The sequence below is a fragment of the Ursus americanus genome, chromosome 11, assembly GCF_024610735.1.
Source record: "Ursus americanus isolate L20-20 chromosome 11, mUrsAme1.1.p, whole genome shotgun sequence".
Classification (NCBI taxonomy): Eukaryota; Metazoa; Chordata; class Mammalia; order Carnivora; family Ursidae; genus Ursus; species Ursus americanus.
Genome location: NC_142137.1, coordinates 28,936,709 through 28,954,017, shown reverse-complemented (window position 1 = coordinate 28,954,017; position 17,309 = coordinate 28,936,709). Strand labels below are relative to the sequence as shown.

Genomic DNA, 17,309 nt, shown 5'->3' with positions numbered 1-17,309 from the left:
ATTACACAACTGATTCCAGAAGGTTCAGAATCTTAGCAGCTTGACATTCTCTGAGCCTGCTGGCACCTTCGTGCCTGCCATCCATACACACCCTACTCCTTTGACAATCGCACAGAAGGCAAGGGGTTGAAATGGGCAAAGGACAGTTCCCATTAGAACGAACATGAATCACCATTAACTCCAGCTATCTCTAAGTTCCATCTTTCAGCTGTGTTTGGGAGAAATAAAAATGAGAAACATCGTTCTTTCCCAGTACTTTTGTCTCTCATGGAAACTTCATGTCAAAATATCTCACACTGACTACTTCATTCTTTTCCCCCAGATAGCTATCATTATTAGGAATTATATTATAGAAAAGGGGCGCCTGGGTAGCGCAGTCGTTAAAGCGTCTGCCTTCGGCTCAGGGCGTGATCCCGGCGTTATGGGATCGAGTCCCACATCAGGCTCCTCTGCTATGAGCCTGCTTCTTCCTCTCCCACTCCCCTGCTGTGTTCCCTCTCTCGCTGGCTGTCTCTCTGTCACATAAATAAATAAAATCTTTAAAAAAAAAAAAAGGAATTATGTTATAGAAAAGGCATGAAATAATGAAAAAGATTATTTCTACCTGCAAAATATTTTATTTAACTTACAATCTAAAATTCCCCATTTGTATTTAGTACAAAATAAATGCACAGCACTGTCTCTGATCATCAACTATTTGGCTGAGAAATATAATTATCCCCACTAGAAGACGAGGGAAACTGAGGCTTAGAACACTTAATAACACCCCCTACAATCCCATGGATCTTTAGGTACAAAGTCTACAAAATATAGCCTAAAAATTGTTTAGTTGCCAAGTCTACAAAACCTATTTGTAAAAATCTTTCTACATTTTCTCTCCCTAGGTCATTCTGACCTCTCTCAGGTCGAAGGTCTCATTCATCTCTGAGAAAGTTTCCAGGAAGTGTTGAGTTTCTCATGAGCAGATTTGCAGAGAGGCGCCCCTGTCACCATCTGTAGGCAACTCAGGACAGAAGAACGGACGCAAAGGCTCCAAACATGAGAGACGACTGTGTGTGTGGATGAGGGCATTATCTCTAACATCAAAAAACTTGAGTTCTTCCATCTCAACATCTAAAAAAATCCCTACATGGCTAAGTTTGGGGCTTGCAGGAATTCTGGTTTCTGGGATGGCGTTGATACAGATTGTTCCTGCCTTCATGCTGATAACCCAGAAGCCGTGCTCAGTGGAGAGACTGCCTTTCCTCTTTCTGTCGACTGATTCCTTGCAGATCCCCAGAGTCCACTCCTTCCCGTCTCCCACCTCGACCTCCCAGTAATGGCAGCCAGACGAGAAGCGTGGGGTGCCCAGGACACAGGTCAGGGAGGTGAATCTCTGGGGATCTTCTACTGGGTTGCAGCAGATCTTCCCACACCAAACATTCCTTAGGTCATCAGAGAGGACAAGGAAGGGGCTAGCAGTGCTTGCATCCAGAGTCAGATCCTCCTGGAACCTCAGCAACTCTTTGCTCACGTGCAGAGTTTTCATCAGCAGGCCACTGTGCTGTCTAATCAGAAGGGATAGTGCTCCGATTTGCCATTCCTCCAAAGGGGGGCTCTCGGTCACCCTTCGACACATGGGGCAGGTCAATTTCAGATCCCTGCATTCTAGCATCCATGTCTGCACGCAATGAAAGCAGAAAACGTGTTCACAGGAGAGTAAAATGGGACAGAAGAAAATTTCCAGACAAACTGGACAGGTCACCTCCTCTTGCAGACTTTGGGCCATGGTCCCCGAAGGTCACTCCTTGACAGTGAATGGAGCTGAAGCAGCCCTTTATAAGTTTCTGAAAGTGATCGGGAGCTTTTTGTACACAATCTGCTCTTCAGTAATCAGGATATATCTAAATCCAATACAAAAATTAAATAATATTAATTTTTCTGTAGTTTATACAGGTAAGTAGCACAAAGTCACCAGAGAATCATAGTAAAAGCGCTGTGAGAAAAATCATCAAAAACTACACAAAATCTAGGTGATCACAAACGAGAGAAACAGGACAGTGGACATTGTCTCTTCAGGTGGAAGCAGTTTACCTTGTGTAGAGACACCCGGATGAGGTCTTCTCTGCTCTGACACAGCTTGTCTCTCCAGGAGCTGAGTCCAGTGAGGTCTTTCATAGGATCTCGGAGTGCAGTCTCTGCCTCTAATCAGTGTTCCTTTGTAGGTCACCTGCAGTCCAAGAAAAAGAATCTCCACATCTAAATACAACCATAAAAATAAAGCCAATCTGACTCTGGCTGTCACAGAAAAGTGACTCTGAGAAGCCCTGGTATTTTCAAAGAAAACTACCATACGTGAGTCAAACTAGCAAAAACCACTGCAGAATGAATGAGATGCCCATTATAGAATCACTTTTAAGGACAAAGTATCATTCAGATGAAATGCTTTCAAGCACTCTTTGAAAACTAGGAAGGCTTGAGTGAGTGTGAATAAAAATATAACCATTGTCACCAACTTCTCTATAATAATGTCTGAACACAAGCCAAAAAGGTGTTCCTGACAAGGAAGATGTTACAACCGCTACGCCAACTGCTCTGTCCTCCAGATGCTTACTCCAAGAGCCGCCTTCTGGGCCTTCCTACAGAGGTTACACACTTTGGGCGAACTACCTCTGGCATGTGGGGCCTGGAAGAATGGAACAAGCTGGGCCCCCAACCCAAAGACAGCCACTTCAGGCTAGTCGGTGCCCACGAGATGATGTGAACTGAAGACTCTTCTCGAGAAAGGGCCAATACTGAGTAATAACTAACAGAACTTCTTACTAAGAATGCACATCCAGTTGTGGCTGAAGTAACAGAATCAGAGACAGAACAATAAGCTGTGTCAACATCACCACAGAGGGATAGAGTAGGAAGCAATGGGCACTCCTGAGGCTAGCCCAGAAAAACTAGGTTACTAGAACATCCTGGAACACATTCCTTCATCTCCATCCAACAAATACTTATCAAGAGCTTCCCATGATCCCACCCTCAGCTAGACTCTGGGGATGCAGATGTGTGTAACAATAAACAGGATATCTGCCCACAAGGAACTTGGAGTCTTGGGAAGCCTTTCAGTTCCTGAATGGCATTCCAGTCTGCTGGGGCCTGGCTGAGCCACAAGAGATAACATGCTTCCTTCAATCTCGTATTACCCTTTCCAGAAACCTGACTTTTTAAGGCATATTCAATATGGTGCTTACAATCTAAAAGGTCTTACCCAACCCACCTTGGAATATATGTAAGAAAAAAACTTTACAAAAGGAAAAAATGCTACGTTTGTTAAAAGTTGTCCTTTTCAATGTTATCTATGACCTCAAATGATAGAAACAATCTAATTATATAAAGATAATGAAATTATTCCATTCATTATAGCTATCAAAAGTAGTATTTCTTAAATTCCACATATGAGTGAATCATATGGTATTTGCCTTTTTCTAATGGACTTATTTCACTTAGCATAATATACTCCAGCTCCATCTACATCATTGCAAATGGCAACAAAACAAATGAACATGGGCGGGGGTTGGGGGGAAGAGAGAGGCAAACCAAGAAATAGACTCTCAACTATAGAGAACAAACTGATGGTTACCAGAGGGGAAGGGGGGATGGGTGAAATAGGTGATGGGGATTAAGGAGGACACTTGTGACCAGCACTGGGTGTTGTATGTAAGTGCTGAATCACTCAATTCCACACCTGAAATTAATATTACACTGTATGTTAACTAACAGGAATTTAAAAAAAAATTTAGAGAAAGAAAAAAAGTAAGTAGATTTAAGTAAAACCCCAGAAACATCTTTAAGAAATCGTGCTAGAAAATAAGGAACCATTTAAAAACACATATGTTGTAGTTGAAAACACATAAAAATACATGTATGCAAAAGAAAATTAGTAAAAACACCTGAAGTTCATATGTAAAAACTTTAACTGGCAATGTTAGAGTAGAAGGTGGAGAAAGTTCCCTGACACAGGGTAAGACTGACTCTTGAAATCCAGAGATGAAAGCATTTAAAAGATAAGTTGTAGCCAAAGAGAGAGAAATGGGACAGTGGAAATCACCCAGACAGAAGAGAGCACTTACACTAATTTGGAAAATTCCAGCAGTCCTGAAGATCCAAAGCGCACATAATATACCTCTACCGCTCTTAGCCTTAACTTCCATCTGAAGTGAGTTTGAGGGCAGATGCTCTGGCCTTATATAGTCCTGTGACACCGTCTCCGCCCACAAGGAGGGTCATCGTCTCCGCCCCAAAGATTGGATTATTGCAATCTGACCGAGGAAACCGAAGCAACCCTACTCCTCCTCCAGGCAGGAAGATGGTGTAAAGTCACACCCAGAATCTTCTAACAGTTGTCCTCTTTGAGTTATACTAGCAAACCTACAGCCATCCGAATGAGATTCTCAAATTTCAGAACTCAACTTTAAAAAACAAATGCTTTGGAGATCCAGTACAGAATGCTCTGCTGAAATCTCCTGGAGTCTTCGTTAATGTAATCATTGGTATTCTCTCTGAAACAATTTTGAGTGAACAGGGTCTAGAACAGTTTTCCTATCCTCAGACTCAGTAATTCTACTCTTGCGGGCCAGTTATTGAACAGGATGAGAAAGGTAGCAGACAGGTAGGCCTGTTGTCCTGCCATGATTATTAATAACATCCCCTTTTACTTTCAAAATCATCCTAGTTTAAACGATAAATTAGGTAGTGTTTATATTAGAAGTAGAAGGAGCAGTAAAAGTCATGAGGAAAGAGAACTACGACACAATCATGAAAAAAAGGGAGTTGGAGGGTCAATGAATTCCTGTTGCTGAGAGAAAGCCAGACTAACCCCTCCCCCTGAGATGCACACATTGTGAATAACCTCCCATTGCTCAGGGGTCCTGCTCTTGCTGCAAAGCCAATTGAACGGTTTTCTCTCTATTTTTTATCTGGTTACTGTTTCCATTTCCATGAGATAAGCATCTACAGCAAGGGACCTTAAATTAAAAAAAAATTAATCTCAAGCCCCTTTCCACTCTTAAACATAACTGAAAGCCCCCCAAAGTTTTCTGTTTATGAGAATTATACTTCTCCGTATTTACAGTCTTACAAATTAAAACTGAGCCCATTTCTAAAGATTTATTTGACACATTTAAAATAACAAACCTATTATATGTTAACATAAATAACATCGTTTTCTAAACAATAACTATGTTCCAAAACAACAAAAAAATACAATCAGTGAGGAGAGTGTCATGAGTTTGCGTGTTTGAAAACCTCTATAATTCCTAATCAAAAATACAGCTGCCTTCTCACACCTGCTCCGGCTGGTTCTGTCACGATACATTGTTTTGGTGGAATTCTGTAAAGAAACTTCGGCTTCCCGCAGATATTTAATTGGATAAGGGAAGTCCACTGCTCTCCAGCAAATTTCGTAACTCTACATGGCAGCTCCAAATCTTAGCTTCTTGGCTCCCGAAGTCCCCAACGATGAATCCAACCATCTTTTTTGGTGGTTTCTGCAGTCTCCGAACTAATTCAAATGATGTGGCTAAATTTGAAACTTTTTTCTTCTCTCCTGACCCATCATAATGAGGATCTTTTCGTTTTTTTCTATTTAAATTATTGAACTGCACTAATGATACCAACTCAGGTTGTTCTCTGTCACTAATATCTACCAGGCCCTCCACAGACATTTATCACGAAAAGCATCATTGTTCGCTGATTTTCCATTTTTCAGCCAGCTCTGGCTGTGGCTTGAACATTCATGGATTAGTTGCTGTTGCTGAGCCTTTATCTGCAGGGAGAAATAGTTCCTCCCCAGAAATACTTTAATTCCCAGGTTCCTCATTACTACCGTAATGCGGAATTGAGTGAGAAATGTCCTTTTTCATTTTCAAGTGCTGAAAATACTTGGAGCCACTTATCTATAATACCTTAGTACTCTCGTGACAACTTATCAAAAATGTGCGTGAATTTTTTTTAAGTTTTAGAGTCATTTTTAATTATCATTAGTGCTTCCATGAGTTAAGATTAAATCACAAAATAAGCTTGTTTCCATAGTTCCCTGATTAAAAACGAAATCGACTTTCACACATGCTAGTTCGATAAGATACAGCCCGGGGTGCGGCGGAGTGGGGGGCTGGGGGGTGGTGGGAGCCGGGCACAGTCAGCCCTATCAGGAATCTAAGATCCCTGCAAGGAGATGATGAGATGATGCGTTTGCCCAAAACACAGTTTGTATGTTTCAAAAGGGAGCAGCTACAATGGGGCGGCTTTTCACAGCGCGCTCCCATCCGCAGCAACCTCCCCTTGTCGCCAAACCTCGTCCTACCCTGCTCTCCGCTGCCCGGTTCCATTAAGATAGACCCATCTGTCCAAATGGCAGAAGATGAAGGGCACCTCTCTGAATTATTCATGCCACCAAAATAATAGAGTGCCCACACTCTCCCCTTCCAAAGGATCCTATTTTGCAGACATGGCAAAATCCACAAAGAAAATCTTTTCGGCACTTTTAGAATCCAGGTTTCCCCCACTCTCCAAAAGTAGAACGTTCCGGTGAAAACTTCCCTAAGTCGACGTGGTGTGCAGTGAAGAAGCGATTCCCATTAATTTAGATGAAAAATGTTTTGAGTGTCCCCAGACTCAAGAAAATAACCTCTTAGGCCTTTCTGATACCTTAGGGCACGTGTTGCTAATGGAGGCACAAAATAAATCAAAATAAAGCACCGGGGCTCACAGACACCTGTCAAAGCTCCGGCGGCTGGAGGCTGAGACGCTGAGCGTGGGTCCCAGGAAAGGAGCTCGGTGGCCGCTCGTTCGCAGTGCGCGGTCTCTGTAGCGGCTGCCGCAGAGCACATGCTGAACGCGACTTTCGCTTCTCACCTTTTTTTTTTTTATAAAGCGAAAATCCTCTTTGGATTTCTTTCTGTTAGTGAAGACAGGCACTAATGTAGGTCTTTTGTAAAAGCAAAGTGTTGTAACTCGGACCTTCACAAAGGGGGGGGGGGCTGTTATGCCGAATGTCCCACTTCTGCCCTCATTTTAAAGAACAGACTACAAAAAAAGCCACAGATGGTTAGACGCCATCGTTACATATTTGATAAGTCATCCCTACTCTGATCCTATTAATGGACCTCTTACTTTTTGTTCCTTCGAATTGTTTTTATTTTTTTGTCCAAAATATTGAGAAAAAAATGTAATGTGTATGTGTTTTGTTCACAAAGTGTGATCCTCTCTGTACAAGAACTGGCAACAGAGGTCTTTCTCTACAGCAAATTGTCTGTAAAAATAACAAGCTCTAACCCGAGTCTCTATGTGTCAGTGACCTTAGGCCACCCACCCTCAAATGAAGGAGTAATGCTTCGTCACCCCCAGGGGGCCCACCCTTCATTCAGCTTGTAGGTCCCAGATGTGGAGCAAAGGCCAGAGGGGACAGTATGAATTTGAGTGAGTGGTGGGTGTGCAGGAGTGGGGACGCACATGTGACCTGCCCCTTGAGCTGTTTATCTATTGTGGTTTCCAGAGCCAAATGTAAGTGTTTTCAGATTATCCATAGATTTTCTCCTCCAGATTCGGACTGTCAAAATATTTTTGTGTAGGTGAGGAAGTCTGAGTCAAAATAAATTTCCTTTGCACCTAATTAGCTGACATTCAATGTATGAATCAAATGCAGCCTGCAAATCTCTCAAAACGTGCTGTGCTTCGCCCCCGCTTTGGGAATGGAGGTGGATGAAGGCGAACCGCCGCAGTCCTGCGTGAGTCTTACCAGCCTCACAGAGGTCAGAGACTGCCAGTCTGGCTCAGGAAACGAGGCAGAGATCCAGCACAGTAACGCCCTCCTCCACCAATTCATCCCCCTTGGTGGCTCTCATCACTGTTCAGATAGGCGGCAAGGTCCCTACCATGTCCTCCTGGCCTCTGCCCCTCTCTCCAGCCTCACCCTCTAAAATCTAGACATAAAACCTTCTTTTTCTTTCTTTCTCTCTCTCTCTCTCTTCCTTTTTTTTTTTTTTTTTTTTTTTGGAAAGAGAGAGCACACACATGCACACTTGTGAGCTGGGGTAGGGGGCGGAGGGAGAGAGAGAGAGAATCTAAAGCAGGCTCCATGCCCAGCACAGAGCCCAACATGCAGCTCGATTTCACGACCTTGAGATCATGACCTGAGCTGAAATCAAGAGTCAGATGCTTAACCAACTGAGCCACCCAGACACCCCGAACCCTCTTTCATTTCTTCCCTGTGCTCCTTCACTATTCAGAAGAGTTGGTTCTCTCTGACTGGAACCAGCCCCTGCTAACCACCCTGCTAACACCTATTCACCCATCATTCAGACACAGCCGGGGTGTTGGGTCGTGAGGCACTGTCCTCTAGACGAGGCTGGAAACCCCTGTTATGTCCTCTCACAGTACCCTGCATCCTTCCTTCGTGTATCACCGCAGTGCTAGTTACACATTTATTAATGTGGTCACTTGACTCATTTGTGGTTCCCTCACATTTAATAAATCATACCTAGTGAGCACTTACTCTCTGCCAGGTGTTTTTCTAAGTACTTCACCTGGTTCCTAGCATTAAATTCTTGTAGCTCTATATGAAGTAGGTTACCATCTTACCATCTTGTTACCATCTGTTACCATCTTAAGCTCTCAGATGATGAATTTAAGACTCCATCAAGCTGTGTGCCCTCCATGCGTTACTGTACCTCTCTGATTGCCTACCTCCAGCCATCTTTCCCATGAGACAGAAATCAACTTCTACCCTGGTCACATCAGGGTGTATTTTTATATTTTATGCATACAATCCAATACAATTGAAGTCTGATTAAAACAGAAGCTAACTTAATTTTTTTAGCTTCTGGAATTACAAATCCATGCTATCTTGATAGTCATAGTAACGCATCAGACTTCATCTAGGGATTGAAAACCCTGGATGCCATCCACATTTTCTGTCATATTTTGCATTTTATTGATAGTTTATCACCTAACTGAAGAGAGGGAGATGACTCATTGGATCTTCTGTATTTCTAAATGTCCTTGGTGTACTTGAATGCCTCGGCATTAGCTTGTTTGTTTGCTTGTGAGTTACTTAGCATAGTATCATTGCAGAATGAGAAATGGTAACGACTGGTTAGTGAAGTCAGCACAGTCCTGTGAACACAGCCTGGGGTGCATTGTGCAGTCAGATCTTTCATTTAGCTCTCATTTAACACAGCACAGTGTCTTAGTGGCAAGCTGCCCATTGTCATGAGGGAAATCCAAATAAACAAAGCAATATAACTGTCCTGCTCCCGAAGAGCCAGCAACACCTCACGCCTTGCACACAGATATTGATCGAGTACCTGCTATCTTCTGCTAAATACTAAGCGGATCCAAAAACCAGGACTGAAACAACTGACAATTTGTATGTTACAGCATAAGTAAGGGAGTCAGGACAAATAGACGACAAGGTAAATAACATTGAGAAATAGACAAGGCACTCTGTGGTGCATGACGGACTGCTGGTCACACGTATATCTTTTTAAGCACGTCTACATGTAGATAACAAAGGACAACATATCTTGGTATGTTTCCGAACCTTCATACCATTTAATGCTCATTTCTTAAAATAGCATCAAAGGCCTTTGAAAACAATGTCAAGTCATCTCTCCTCTGTGAATGAAATGGAAGTAATTGGTGTAGCTTTATTTTTCTAACCAAGACTTTCTCCCACCCTAAAATAATTCCAATTATTGATGCTATCCACAGAAAGCATCTAGCACGTATTGTGGACTGATAGTTTGCAATGAATGTACTGATTAATTCATGTATTCCTACCACAAATAATGTACTAACTACTCTACCCATGCCCCTACAACAGGTAATAGCAAGACATCTACATGTCTCTGTAGATGTGAGGGGAGCAGAAGGGATTTGTACACATGTAAATGGTAACTAGAGGGCAGCAAAGTGGTTGGGTTTGCCCCTGAAGTCTGTGCAGTGTGGGAGAGGAGAGCCTAGGGCAGAACTCTGAGAAACGCCAGCATTCAAAGGAAGGGAAAAAGCAATCCCCAAAAGAAGTTGTGTTGAAACCGCAAAGGAAAGAGGCCCCTGCAATCAACAATATAATTCTGGAATCCAAAAGCCTCCGGTGCACTGGAGGCAACTCTGAGAAGACCTAACATTTCAGCCTAACTGGGCCCTGTGTGCCGGCAGAGCGAGTCAGGCCAAAGAAAGCCAAAGCTAGGAGTTCCAGGAGACTGTGGAGGTCTGAAATCTAAATGGACAAAGATCTGGAAAAATAAATATGATGTAGCATATTTGTCCAGGTGGGAAAGGCCAGGCAGGCCACACACACAGCAAAACAGAGGTCGGAGCAAAGCCAGACAGAAGGGAAGGTTGGGAAAGTGTGAGCATGAGTGGGTGTCTACTTAAATTATTAATTAAGTGCTGTACATGATTTACATATAACATTTCTCCTTTCTTCTATGAGCTCCTATCCTAGGGAAAGGCCCTTTTTAAAAATATCTGCCATGGGTGTCAACCAAGGTCTCCTTTCCTAGTGTTTAATAATGAGCAGCATATTAAAAATGATTTCTTTGCTTATTAACAAAGTACTCACAGTTTTTAAATCTTCAACAAAGCTAGATGTCTATCTCTTCTGTAATAAAAACTTTAATACTTTAAGTACCTTTTAGGACTATGAAAAATGAACATTAAATTTGGGGAGAAATATGCAAAAACAAAAATGCTTTAAAATAATCAAAGAAAACACAGTCACCTAATTGCACGTGGCCTTTGCAAGTAGACACTGAATTCTCAAATTAGTCTACTCATGATGCTGAAGGGTCAAACCACAGAGTCCTGGCATACTCAGCACATACTTATGAAATGTCCAAAGGGCTTATCTGTAGTTTTCCCAGTGTGATCTTGTTTTAGGGATTAATAAGATATGAAGCATGGGAAGGTCTGCACATCATATAACTGAAAGATTATGCCACACATTGAAGAAGAGTTTTGAAGTTCAGACTTTTTGCAGACTTAAATTGAAGAAGCTTACCATTCTTGAGGGTCAGAGCAGTTCAAATAACTGCAGTTTACTGATTCAGCAAAACCAAGTTTATGCAGAGAAATCGTTTCCTAGGAGGACAACCTCTTCCTCTTACTGGGCCGGAAAAAAACAGGAGACTCCATCTCCTCCCAGTCATGCGCCCTGGGACGGGTGGCGAGAGCTCAGGAATCTGTGTTACACACTGCCATCTACCGTGTCTCCGCGGGAACTGCAGCCCCAGCCCTCACCACGCGCGATCCTAACCTTGATGGCCAGCAAGAAACCAGTCAATCTGCATCACTTTCCTTTTGCTCCTGGGAAGTCTTAGGACTATGAGAAGCATATGCAAATGAGATCTGCATCCGTATGCACTAAGATTCATTGAGATTTGTAGGATGATGATTTTAGGAACAGTGGAGTAAAAGTAGCTAAGACGAATTGTCTCATGGAGGGCAAATCAGTTTATAAAATTTGTAAACACTGGCCTTGACATCACAGAGAACATAACAATAGGCATGCTGGTGTTGGTGTTGTTGTTTTTAATAAACCCCAAAGCATCCACGCTGATTATGATAACCGAATGATGTGCACATGGAAGAAAAGAAAATATTCACGCAGGTCTGTGTCACTCGCTCTTCTAGTGTTACTAGGCATCAATTGTTTGAAGATCAAAAAGGCCATATGTGGCCTCTCCTATTTTTTATCTTGGTATCTAATTTCTGGTCATTTCTCTTCAAGAGTGAGGCCGAAGAAAAGGAAATAATGTATAACACTGAAGCGTCACACAAGGGTTTGTTAGCGGAGCTTGTTCGCGATTCTGATAGGTCAGTGGGGGAGGAGATCGTGAAATTCAAATAGGATTTCATTACGGATGTAGTTCACCAAATCACCTATACCACTAATAAATGAATAATACTGGGCTTCAATTTAATAGGATTTACTAAGTAATTATACTCTACCTAGCACATGACAGGCACACAACTAGGCCTGATAGCAGTGACTCCTGGTAGGGCCAGCTTTGCAAGGATTTGGCAAACCTCTGAGATCACTGTGCATTGGCAGGGGGCTTGAAATGCCACGCTGCAAATGCATTTTTTTCCTGATATAACAGGCATGGGCTTGCAAAAATTACTCTGGGGAGCATAATGTTGTAGGATGATTCCTTGAGTAGGTGAGGATTCAGTCCCTGGGAAAGGAGCATCTGGAAAGAAATAGGAATCATAGCAGCAGTCCAGTGGGGAGGAGAGCAGGCTCACTGAAAGAGAAGGGAGAGGGACTCCTGCTGTGATTTTGTTCAGAGTTGGTTCTTACCCTCTTGTTTCTCAGCCCAAAAGACTGAGAGGGCTCCATTATGATTTTTTTACTTAATGATATCAAAGAAACCGGTTGTTTTGCTTTGTTTTGGTTTTCAGTGGCCAGTTTTAATTAAAGAATTTTTGCAAGAAAGACCTGCTTGTGAGCCCTCCTATCTCTACAGATCTTCCCCAAATGGTCAGACGTCCCTTTTCAAGGAGAGCTAACAGTTGCAAAGGCACTCGCTGTCCCTTCGGTAAGAGCGAACACAGTGAAAATTCTGTGCTCTGGCTGTTCCAGCCACTCGCTTCCGCGCTGGATTAATCCAACACGGCAGAACACACGCGTGTCTGGAGACCTAGAGAGGCTTCAAACCTCTAACTTGGACCCCCCATTGCTCTCTCTACTCAAGGGACTAAACAAAATCACCGAGCTTTCTCTCCCCCAAAGTGAGATGGATTAGTAGAAGAGGGAAGTTTCTCATCCTTTCTCATGCTTCAAATATGTATTTATCCCATTTTTCTGAGTCGTTTCTAGGAAGGGCAAGGCCAAGCAAAACGTCATTCGGGCCCCTGATTTTAAACAGCTGTCAGTTGCATGCTCGTGGCCCAAGCAGCCCTCTGCTTTCCCCTGCCCTCTGCAGGGGCCTGCCCAAACTGCTCACCCCTCAATGCCAGCCGCATCTCCCCATCGCCTCGGCCACCGTCCCAGGCTCAGCCATCACTTCTCTGGGCTCGGCTGCCACCACAGCCTCCTAAGCAGTGGCCTTTCGTCTCCTTGCCCCACCTTCCAGTCTTTCTGTTACTCAGACCCGCCACTGCCTGCCCCTTCGGGGGTTCCGCATTGTCCCTAAGATAAAAAGACCAAAATCCTTCCCCAGACCTACAAGGCTACGTACTGCCCAGTGTCTGAACACTATTTACCTCTGTGGTCCTAACTCCCACCACCCTTTCCCTTTGTCCCCCATATACGGGGTCCTTCATCCAGTTCGAGGACGGACTAAGGCCCTCCACCTAACACCTGAGCGTGTACTGATGAAATATTCGGTCGACCTGAGGGACTCCTCATTTACTTCTCCCCATCTTTTAAACATTACTTCTGTAAATCTTTCCCAGAGCCCAGGCCTAAGTCCCATTCTTTTGAAAAACTATCTCAGAGAATCGTTTTTCTTCCCCCCTTTGGAGTACTTAGTATGTAATTATTATTACCCTTGTGTTTCAATTACTACCAAATAATCAAAATATTTGATGTAATTGTTTGTTTCTAATCTGTCTCTCCTAGTAGACCATGAGTCCCATGAGGGCAAGAGTAGTTTCTACTCACATCTACATCCTGAGCTCCTAGCCAGGGTAAGTTTCAGAGAAGCCTCGTCTCTACAGTTGCATGGAAACTTTGGAAGAGCCTTATACCATGGGGCGCCTGGGTGGCTCAGTCGTTAAGCATCTGCCTTCGGCCCAGGGCATGGTCCCAGGGTCCTAGGATCGAGCCCCGCATCGGGCTCCCAGCTCTGCTGGGAGCCTGCTTCTTCCTCTCCCACTCCCCTGCTGGTGTTCCCTCTCTGGCTGGCTGTGTCTCTATCTCAAATAAATAAATAAAATCTTAAAGAAAAAAAAAGAGCTTTACACCTGACTTAATGCTCTGCTGGGGTCATCTTAAAATCCTTAATTTTTGAACAAGGGACCCCACCTTTTTATTTTGAACTGGGACTTGCAAATTATGTAGCCTATCTGGCAGCTAGCATAATGCTTGACAGACAGAAGGTACTTGGTAAATATATCGTCCATGAATAATTATACACAGAGTAATTAATACACAGGTGACTCTGTAGCCAATCTTACAGAAGACACAGCCTTAAGAATTTCGTGTGCAACTGGAAGAACCTCCAAAATAATATATGTCCCTTACACCTGAGATTCTTATAACATGGTTAAAACATTTTGCTAACAGGGGCACCTGGGTGGCTCAGTCATTAAGCGTCTGCCTTCGGCTCAGGGCGTGATCCCGGCGTTCTGGGATCGAGCCCCGCATCAGGCTCCTCTGCTGGGAGCCTGCATCTTCCTCTCCCACTCCCACTGCCTGTGCTCCCCCTCTCTCACTGACTGTCTCTCTCTGTCAAATAAATAAATAAATTCTTTTAAAAAAAAAAAACATTTTGCTAACAGAGGAAAGCTAAAACGTCCAGTGTCACTGAGAGAGATCAAAAACAAACAAACAAGCAAAACTTAAGCTCACTCAGGGACATAGATCTGATCTCGTGATTTTCGTTAACACAAGACCTGTTGGGGAAAGATGGAGAGAATGCTGATCTCGTCTCATGCTGAAGACCATCCAGAGGCTGTAAATGCTGAGGTCGGACCTGGTTTAATGGGGAGGCTACGCTACCGTTTATCAAGCTTGTTACCACTAAATGCCTTAATTAGGTCACCGTCAGACATTCATTTTATTAATTTCATAAGTTCATGTAGATATTTTACTCATGGAGTGAGATAGATCTGGGTTTGGTTTCCAGGTGTGTCTCCCTAGGCCAAGTTATTTAACCTTCCTGAGACTCAGTTAGTCCACTATAAACTGGGGGAAATACAGCCTAATGTATAGTTTTGTGAGGATGATAGATAACGTATGTACAGCACCTTCCATTTAACTGCCACTCAAACCATCTAAACGTCTATACCACAAAGAGGCAGAAGCCACCGGTGGCATTTTATACCCTTGCTGCCATTTCCTTCACATCTTCACCAGTGAGAAAAAGTGTATTTTTCTTATTTTCTTTGTCACTCACTCATTGTTTTGAGTACCAGGATTTATAAGTCATTTGATAGCTTTGTCCTTTTGACACCTAATTTAAGCCATCTCTGTATTACACATTACTCTCTATAACAATATTCCTTTAACCCAAGTAATTTGAAAGTGAGTTAATCCTTCCCTCTCCTACCCAAGTAATCAGATGGACCTACAGCTCTTATATTTTATATTTGAAAAACATTCCAAAGCTTTCTTTATAGCACTGGAAACAGTGTGTCCATTGAATGTAGACTTTATTTCTACTTCCTAATGGGTACTGAGCTACAAGCTCCCTACAAACCAGTAGAGATTGGTGAGGAACTCTGTGGGCCCACAACTGAATTGTTGACCTAGGATAGGGTTTATCCTACAGGGAATTGATAAGGACACTATCAAACTGGACCAGAAATTGAGCAAGTACAGAGTGGAGGAATAGAAACTAATTTCTAAAATCATGGTGGTAGAGCTGAAGACTTGTTCTAGTGTTCAGTTTTTTACAAATGAAGAAAAGTAGCAGTAAAAAAAAATCTAGATGAGACAATTGAATTCCTTTTCATTGTCCTTACCATAGTGATTTTATCCCTGGGTTCACAAAGCAGTATCAGTAACATATTGAAACCAAACGCCTCCAAAGACTGAAGCTTGCATCAATCTGATCATGGCAGAATTTATAGACATCCAGGCTTTTTCAATGATCATCATTTATCCATCCTTTCATTCATTTTATGCAACAAAAATTTTCAAGGCTCTACCACATGCCACAAAATTTGATAGGTGCTAAAGTATTAAATGAAATGTCACGGAATTAACTCAAGAAACTCCCACTCTGGGCTGGTAACCCAACTAACCACAATGAAGTGCAGTAGTAGCTGCACTACTCTGGGCGAAGGGTGCAAAGCATCTGAATCATGAGGAAGGAGCCTTTAATTATGCCAGAACAATGTGTAGGGAAGCCAGGACAATACTTTGTTTACAATTCCCATTCATATCTCTTACATATCATACTATAGGTAAGGTAAGAATAACGTGTACATGTATCTTCTATTCCCTGCCAGTCACAATCTCCAGAGAAGCCAGGAGGGCTTCACTTCACATTTTCCCCCTCCATCTCTCCCTTACATTGCACTGCACAGTGGCCAGCATGGCAATGCTAAAGGAACTTAATTGAATTACGGAATGGTTTTTGGGAAAAGAATATTGGTCCTTCAAGTACATATGGCAAAAGACTGAGTAATAGAGAGGTGAGTCTTTCAAAGGTATTGATGAATGGGGGCAAAACTTTGAAGTCACCCATCTTGCCAAGGAGCTGCTGAAAATCAGTCTTTACGGACCCATGTGCTGTCAGGCGCTCAAAAACAGCGACCCAAAAAAAAGAATAGAACGCTCAGATTTATGGACCAAGGATCCTTTCTTTAAACAAAGGTGAATTTATATCAAACTACTTTTGGTATTTTTTTAAAATGGGGGGCCCCAAAGGCTTTCTTTAAAAACCGTGTTCAAAACTCCCACACGTGAACAGGCCGGGTACCCTGGGCCATATGACCTATTAAAACAAAGATTCTCCACTAGCTCACAGAATCATGGCATTTTTCTTTCAAATTTATGAATCAGGCCCTTAGTGTGAATAGACAGTGAGCGAATATCTTTATGAATAGCCTCCCTATTATCATGGTTCATGACTTTTTACAATGCAATTATTGTGGCGCGTCATATCATAACATAATTGAGATTCTAGAAATGGAAATGAGAAGTAATTGAAGGGGCAAAGTTACTCAGGAAAACGCAAATGCCATTTTATTTGCAAATTAAATTAAAAATATAATGAGATGGGTGTAGAAACTGATCGAAAAATTAATTGAGAGAAACGAATTTGGAATCTTTCTCTAAGGGACATCTGTAGGAAATTCTTCTGCTCCGACACACCTTTTGAGAGTAAAGCTCTTCCTGCTAGCCTGAATGGAGCTTGAATGGAAGCTGGGCTACAGGCAAATCTTTAAAACCTGTGGGAACAGCTGGAGGTTCGGCAGCCGAATGGTGAACTTGTCGACTTGCGTGGCCTTGAGCAATGTGCAATAGGGTGTCCTTCCAAGGTGAGCTCCTAATCGATATTTAAGCTGAAGTTTGTTCGCTTGTTTAACATTTGCCTTCTCTCTCTCTTCATCTGTCTTGACTGTTTAAAAAAACAGTAAGTTGGAAACATCAAGACATTCTGCCT

General features: G+C 42.7%; 1 protein-coding gene across 1 annotated transcript; it reads right to left on the bottom strand.

Moving 5' to 3' along the window:
• Positions 1 to 646: 646 nt before the first annotated feature.
• RFPL4B (ret finger protein like 4B) lies at positions 647 to 4,175 on the bottom strand. The gene is made up of 3 exons (XM_045798412.1): positions 4,101 to 4,175; positions 2,074 to 2,209; positions 647 to 1,883 (listed from the first exon to the last, which is right to left on the bottom strand). The coding sequence occupies exon 3, from the start codon at positions 1,766 to 1,768 to the stop codon at positions 956 to 958; it is 813 nt and encodes a 270-aa protein (XP_045654368.1). The 5' UTR covers positions 1,769 to 1,883; positions 2,074 to 2,209; positions 4,101 to 4,175; the 3' UTR covers positions 647 to 955.
• Positions 4,176 to 17,309: the final 13,134 nt, after the last annotated feature.